This window comes from Notamacropus eugenii, chromosome 2, assembly GCF_028372415.1.
Source record: "Notamacropus eugenii isolate mMacEug1 chromosome 2, mMacEug1.pri_v2, whole genome shotgun sequence".
Lineage (NCBI taxonomy): Eukaryota > Metazoa > Chordata > Mammalia > Diprotodontia > Macropodidae > Notamacropus > Notamacropus eugenii.
Window position 1 is genome coordinate 75,214,292 of NC_092873.1, and position 6,838 is coordinate 75,221,129.

The 6,838-nt window shown below is 49.5% G+C and overlaps 2 protein-coding genes across 2 annotated transcripts; one reads left to right on the forward strand and one right to left on the reverse strand.

Annotated features, from left to right (window-relative positions):
- Positions 1–229: 229 nt before the first annotated feature.
- LOC140525528 (histone H1.4-like) lies at positions 230–1,027 on the reverse strand. Its single transcript, XM_072641025.1, has one exon. The coding sequence runs from the start codon at positions 955–957 to the stop codon at positions 298–300; it is 660 nt and encodes a 219-aa protein (XP_072497126.1). The 5' UTR covers positions 958–1,027; the 3' UTR covers positions 230–297.
- Positions 1,028–4,434: 3,407 nt separating this feature from the next.
- LOC140525532 (histone H4-like) lies at positions 4,435–6,471 on the forward strand. Its single transcript, XM_072641029.1, has one exon. It carries the CDS (start codon positions 4,464–4,466, stop codon positions 4,974–4,976), a length of 513 nt encoding a protein of 170 aa, XP_072497130.1. The 5' UTR covers positions 4,435–4,463; the 3' UTR covers positions 4,977–6,471.
- Positions 6,472–6,838: the final 367 nt, after the last annotated feature.

The window sequence follows — 6,838 nt, forward strand, 5'->3', positions numbered from 1 at the left end:
ATGGCATAAGACGGGCAAGCAGCGTGCTTAGTCTCCATGCTAAATGTGTAAACTCTCGGGAAATGAGGCTTAAAGTGTGTTGCTGCGTGTGGATGCCCGCGAAACCAGCATTGTCCTACACTCTCCCGGTGGCAGTCCGCCGCACGCGCACAGTCCCAGTGCCGGCCACGCCCCCCAAGGAGCAACTGCTCCAGGTCGAGGATGCCAAGTGTTAGGAGCCCTTTCTCGGAGACCGTGGGGTGGCTCTGAAAAGAGCCTTTGAGGCTTCTGAAAGCGGAATTTTTCCGTAGCACCCTTTCACTTTTTCTTTGGCGCTGCCTTCTTAGACTTAGCTGCCTTAGGCTTAGCAGCCTTGGGCTTGGCCACCTTGGCCTTGGCAGGGCTCTTGGCCACTTTCTTGGACTTGGCGGCTTTAGGCTTCTTTGGGCTCTTGGTCGCCTTCTTGGTTCCCACCGCGGCCGGCTTCTTGACCTTCTTGGGAGTCTTCTTCGCGCTCTTCTTGGCAGCTGCTGCCCCTGCCGCCTTCTTAGGTTTCTTGGCGGCAGCGCCGGCAGGCTTCTTGGCCTTGGCCGCGGCGGTCTTCTTCCCCTTCGCTTTGCCCTCGCCGGCAGAGGCCTTCTTGTTGAGCTTGAACGAGCCGGAAGCACCGGTGCCTTTGGTCTGCACCAGCGTGCCCTTGCTCACCAGGCTCTTGAGCCCCAGCTTGATGCGGCTGTTGTTCTTCTCCACATCGTAGCCGGCGGCCGCCAGCGCCTTCTTAAGGGCAGCTAGGGACACGCCGCTGCGCTCTTTGGAGGCTTCTACCGCCTTAGTGATCAGCTCGGACACCGGGGGTCCCGCGGCCTTGCGCCGGGCTCCTCCCGACCCGGCAGGCTTCTTAGCCTTTTTCTTGACCGGAGTCTTCTCAGCCGGCGCGGGGGCCGGAGCGGCCGGGGCGGCGGGGGCAGTCTCAGACATGCTTGTCCGCTCGGACTGTCTCAGGTGAGGAAACCACAAACGCAACGAGACGCAGACCACCACGGTCTCTGTAGCCGAGGACACTGCGCCTGGGAGTATATATAGACAAGGGAGTCGTGCTGTGATTGGTGCGCTGTGCAACCCGCCTTCTCAGCCACTTGCAGCCACTCGGCTCTCCTTCATGGTTGTGTTTCTTACCCCTGAAAAAAAGGGAAAAAGACAAAAATTCCCGGCACGCAATCGTGCTATTTCTACCCGAATCTGAAGCCACAAGACTCTGGGTTCGGGTGCCACTCAGCTTCTCCCTGCAGCCTCAAATACTGCCCTCGGAGCCTGGCCTAATCTCCCCAAGTCCCCGCAAAACTCAGGGCAAACGGAGACAACTCCCTGTGTTTCCTCTAAATTCGAACGTTGCCCTTTCCCTCCCCATGGTCTTTCCTCCACGCTACAGTCATGCACACCCTTGACTTCTCATTTCTTCCAAAACGAAAAAGATTCTCTTCACGTTGACATCGAAATCGTGTTTCTCAGGGAAGGAAGTAGCACAGGCTCTTCGCGATTTCGGCATGGGGATTCATGGGAATGAGACTCAGCAGAAAGGGTGTTGCATCCAGGACAGGCAGCTCCCTTCAGGACGTGAGGGGCTTTGGAAGATCCTTGGACCACTCACCTGAGGGAGGAAAGTCTCATCTTTTGAATTTCAAGCCGTTTACTACCTCAGAAAGGCCTAGATTTTGATGAGGGCGGGTCAGGGGTGGCAAGGGATGGGAATGGGGGGAGGGGACGACAAGAACCCTGCTGCTTCCTTAGTTCCCTTGGATTTCACTCCAAAAGAGAAAAAAAAAAGTCACAGAATCTCGGAGTTGGAATGGATCCCAGGGCAAGAATTGCACACTGCTCCACACAACCCAATACGAGTCCATGTGCAGCTTGGCAGCGGGTGGGGGAAACTCTTCTTTCCAGGGAGAAGGGGTCACCCACAGAAGCAGCTTCTTGCCGTTAAGGATAGGTCTAAATGGCTAACAACGAAGCTCTCCCTCCCAACAAAAGCCAACGTCAACTTCTACGAAGTTCACAGTGGGCAGCCATCCTGTGCCACCAGATTTCCCCTCCCTTTACCCATTTCCCAGGATGCCTCACCCCCAAACACACACACGTACAACTTCCCTTTCTTCTCCAGAACAACTTAGGCCCATGCACCTCGTCTTGACGATTTTCAGCTTATCAATGACCTTCCTAAAACGTGTCACCCGCAACTGAACACACTACTCCGGAATCGGTCTAGAGTAGACACTAGCCCTGTCTTGACACAGCCTTTAACCTCCTTAGCTTTTCTGGCTTCCATATCTTATTGCTGAATCCCCTTGAGCTCTCTGCCAGCCTCTTAGGTCCCAGATCCTTTTCACAGGAACTGCTGCCCAGCCATGGTTTCCATCCTATTTGTAAAACTGGGTTCTTTTGCACCCAACTGTATGAGACTTATTATTTTCCTCTAGTGAAGAGCTCCTTACTAGAGTCACACTGCCACTCTCACCTAGCCAGGGTTTGGGGCATCCTGATACTGACATCCAACAAATTAGTTACCTAGCTTTCCTTCATCTGAAAATCTTCCCTTCCCTGAATCTGTGCCCCAAACACTGGTCTTGGATCTTCTCTTTCTAAACATTGCTAAAAACAAACCCTCTTTTAGTGTTCTTAACTTTCATTCCGCACCATAATTCATTCTGAACTGCAGCCCTCCTGACACCATTATCATAGAATCAGGGCACACTCTGTTCTGTTTCATCGTTTGTACCTTGGTTTTTTTCCATTCTAAGCTCATCAGTGAGTTCCCTGTGTGTACATATTGCTCCTTCCTGACAACTCCCTCTTTTCCTCCTCATTGGAATTAGACCTCTACAGCATCTTCAGGGATTTCATTCTTGGGAGCTGCTCTGTCCTCCTAGGATCACTTCCCTTCCCAACAACTTTAGGCCAAAGGGTCCTATCCATCCTTTCCTGGAAATCTTTTGCAATCTTCTCTCTCAAAATCCAAGGTCCACATAAGACTGCTCCTGGTCTTCCTCTCCTTTACTATCACCAATTCTTAGGGTCCCAGTATCCCCATCAAGGTGCCTAGTATTCCTCTCCCCTTCCCCACCCCTAGTCTCCACAGCAACCAGATCCTTCTTGGTTCCAGAAAGGCATGCCCCTTTTGAAGTGTGAAATAATCATTAAAAGAAGAAATTATCAGCCCCTCTGATTCTGTCAGAGAAACAGAACCCCAGCACATATCCAGAAATCTCCTGCCACAAAGATAGATAGATAGGTAGATAGATAGATAGATAGATAAATAGATAGATAGATAGATAGATAGATAGATAGATAGATAGATAGATAAGATAGACAAACAGACAAATACATAAAAAAAAAATTTCAGCCCTGACATTTCTAATGTTTCCTCAAAGGGAAGGGTACAGATGAAGGATAAAGAGCAGTTGGGTCAGTTTGAAGGACCCATAGAGTGTGAGGAAAATAATCAGCCTGGAAAGATCAATTAGAAGCTAAACTGTGAATAGTTTTAATTGCCAAACGAAGGAGTTTTGTCTTTTTCTAGAAGCAATAAGGAGTCCTAGAAGCGTCTTTGGCAGGAGAGTGACATATGGTCAAGTATGGATTTTACTATTACTTTGGTGGCAGTGTGTAGGATAGCCTGGAGAAGGAAGAGATTAGGTTATGTGCGGGGAGACCCATCATGAGACTATTGCAATCGCTGCAAAGAGACATGATGAGTGGTTGTGGTGGGCTTCTTGTAAGAAGTAGACTAGACTGAGCTTGACAGCTGATCAGATGTGGTAGATGGCAGTGGGGGCTGTTGCTCTGCATGGTGAAATTTGTAATGTCCCTCGAGGTAGGCAGGGCCTAGGGGAGGCGGGGGACAGAGGGGGTAAACGGGAGGTTTGGAGGGGGAGCACTTAGGGAGAACGCCTCAGAGGTGAAGGGGTCAAAGGGTACCTTCCTCCAGCTCCGGACCATCTTGCCTTGCCCCCCTCCCCCAACCCACTGCCCCCTCTATCTTTAAAAAGGAAGGAAGGATTGTACCTAGGTGGAAGGGAGGGAGGAGCTGAAGACAATCCTACAGTCTCAGGGACCCATTTGAACCCATCACTCCAACTGCTGCCTTTGTTTTTTTGTCATGTTCGTTAGTAAACGCAACCATTAGACGACAATAATAGACAAGAGCATTGCAGGACTTTTACTCAGCAACACAACTTTCTCACAGCAAAAAAAAAAAAAAAAAAAAAGTTGGGGGAGTCTGAAAGAACAAAAACACCAGCACCAATCATAGCCTCCCGGTACATCTTTCAAAAAAGGCAACGCAAAGCGTGCACACCAGAAACTCCAAGGGAATAAATATCGCTACAAAAGTGAATTGACCTGAAGGACCAGGGTTTCCTGGAATCAGACAACTAAAATAAAAAATCGAAACAGGTAGCCATAAAATTCCCCTTCACCTCCTCTCATCAATGAGCATGCAGCAGGTTAGCCTTTTCAGGGTGGAGCTTACCAGTTCTTTCCCTCTGACTCTCTCCCGCCTCTTCTCTGCCCCGCCCCCTGGGCCCTTTCCTGTTCTCAAAGAGGTCCGCCGGCGGGAAAGGCCGCTCCCTATATATACCGTGGCTGCCGGCGGTTGGATACCGAGTTCGCTCGTCTTTGTTTCTTTCACCATGTCTGGCCGTGGCAAGGGAGGAAAGGGACTTGGGAAAGGGGGTGCCAAGCGGCACAGGAAGGTGCTGCGGGATAACATCCAGGGCATCACCAAGCCTGCCATCCGCCGTCTGGCTCGGCGAGGGGGCGTGAAGCGTATCTCGGGGCTCATCTACGAGGAGACCCGCGGGGTGCTCAAGGTCTTCTTGGAGAACGTGATCCGTGACGCCGTCACCTACACGGAGCACGCCAAGAGGAAGACCGTCACTGCCATGGACGTGGTCTACGCTCTCAAGCGCCAGGGCCGCACTCTCTACGGCTTTGGCGGCTAAGTCGCTGTCCTCCTACTTCCCAGGTCTGTGCCTCTGGTGCACCCACCCCAAAAGGCCCTTTTTAGGGCCGCCCATCTTCTCACTAAAAAGAGTTGTGCCCCTGACGGTGCCCACGATAGCCTTGTTGCGTGCGGAATCGGTAGCCAAAGGCTTTAGAGGGCGGGTCGGCGTTCCGTACCGGTGGGTTCGAGGGAGAACGGGTTAATGTGGTTGGAATGCATTTTAACTGCACTGGGAAGGCTATAGCGAACGCAAAGCTTTTGTTTCCTAGCAAGGAGCTGTTGGTGGGGGAGGGGTCGACGCAGGACACTCCCGGATATTGGGAAAGGGACCGCCTGCCCAATTGGTTCACGACTGCGCTTCGGGAAAATGAGCTCCAGCAGGACGTTATGCTGACGCCCAATCCCAAAACGGGACTCCTGCTACTGGGAAAAGTGCCCCTGGAGCTGCTGCTCTGCACTCCATTCCATAACCGTTTTGTGAAACGCCTACTCCGTGCAATACACAGGAGACAACCAAGTGAAAAAACGCAGCTCTCCTGGAGGAGCTCCTAGTCAGGTAGAGGCGTATGACTTAAAGCCAAATCACAGCACTGGACTGGAGATCAAGTGGCCTGCTCTTTTTCACTGGTTGACCTTGAGAAAGTCAAGTCTCCTAAGTGGAGATCTCGATTTCCTCATTGAAAATGGAGGCTGGGGGCAGGTGGTTTGGACTAGATGACTTGTACGGTCCCTCCCTTCTGGAGGTAAATCTTAGGATCACAGTTCCATATCTCCTCCTATATATAATTTTGCGGGTTTTTTGTTTGTATTCTTATTTGTTCTGGGTTGTTCCCCTCCCCCAACACGTACACACCCAGGGAGTCGGGGTTATGGGACTTGCCCTGATCACACAGCTAGTGTCAAGTATCTTGAGCTGGATTTGAACTCAGGTCCTCCCAACTCTGAGGCCGGTGCTCTATTCACTTTACCACCTAACTGTCCCCTGACCTGTTTTTAATAAACAAAACAAAACAAAAAACCCTTCAACTTCTTCACCATTGAAATAACTCAAGAAAGATTATATATAATCTAGAAACTCTCTTCTCCAAGCTATTCTGTTTCATGAGACTGGCTCCTAACACACTAGGCTGGCCCAACTGTTGGTGTGTTCATTTTCAAACTAGCTTATTGTGTTATACTTCAATCCAGAGGTATGTCTGATTTTCCAAAGAATCACAAGGCATATCTGTATTCCATAATTTTGAGGCAACCAGGTGGTAACATTACATAGAGCACTGGAGCTGGAGTTTTAGGAGAACCTGAGTTCAAATCTAGTCTCAGGTATTTTCTAGCTTTGTGATTTTAGGGTCAGTTAACCACTTTTGTACCTCATCTGTTAAAGGAAGATAATGATAACCCCTACATCCCATGGTTGTTGTGAAGACAAATGAGATAATGTTTTTAAAGCACATTACAAACCTTTTAGTGGTATATAAATAGTAATTATTGTGAAAGTCCTTCATTCCTCCTGAATTGTTTAAGTACTTGGTACAGACTCACTTATAACCCATTCATTGATTTCTTCAATATGGCAGTCTGGACCTTCTGTGTTTACATTAATTCCAGGAGAGGCAGAAACCTTTTCTTCACCACAACACCTTTTTTATCCTACTTGGAAAGAGGCTTACTCACTGTATTTTATTTTACTGGTCCAGAACTGGGATTTTATCTGTGTAGAGAACTCTCAGTGAGAAAATTACGTCCACCATTGCAGATCACCAATTGTTCTACAGTTTTGTTGTGTTTTAAAAGATCCCTAGGGAACATATTGATTAAAGTGGACTTGCCTAAGGTCATCCCAGTCAGGAAATGTCAGAGGCA

Coding starts and splice junctions, on each gene's coding strand:
- LOC140525528 (XM_072641025.1), bottom strand. CDS start 957: ATGTCTGAGACTGCCCCCGCCGCCCCGGCCGCTCCGGCCCCCGCGCCG.
- LOC140525532 (XM_072641029.1), top strand. CDS start 4,464: ATGAGCATGCAGCAGGTTAGCCTTTTCAGGGTGGAGCTTACCAGTTCT.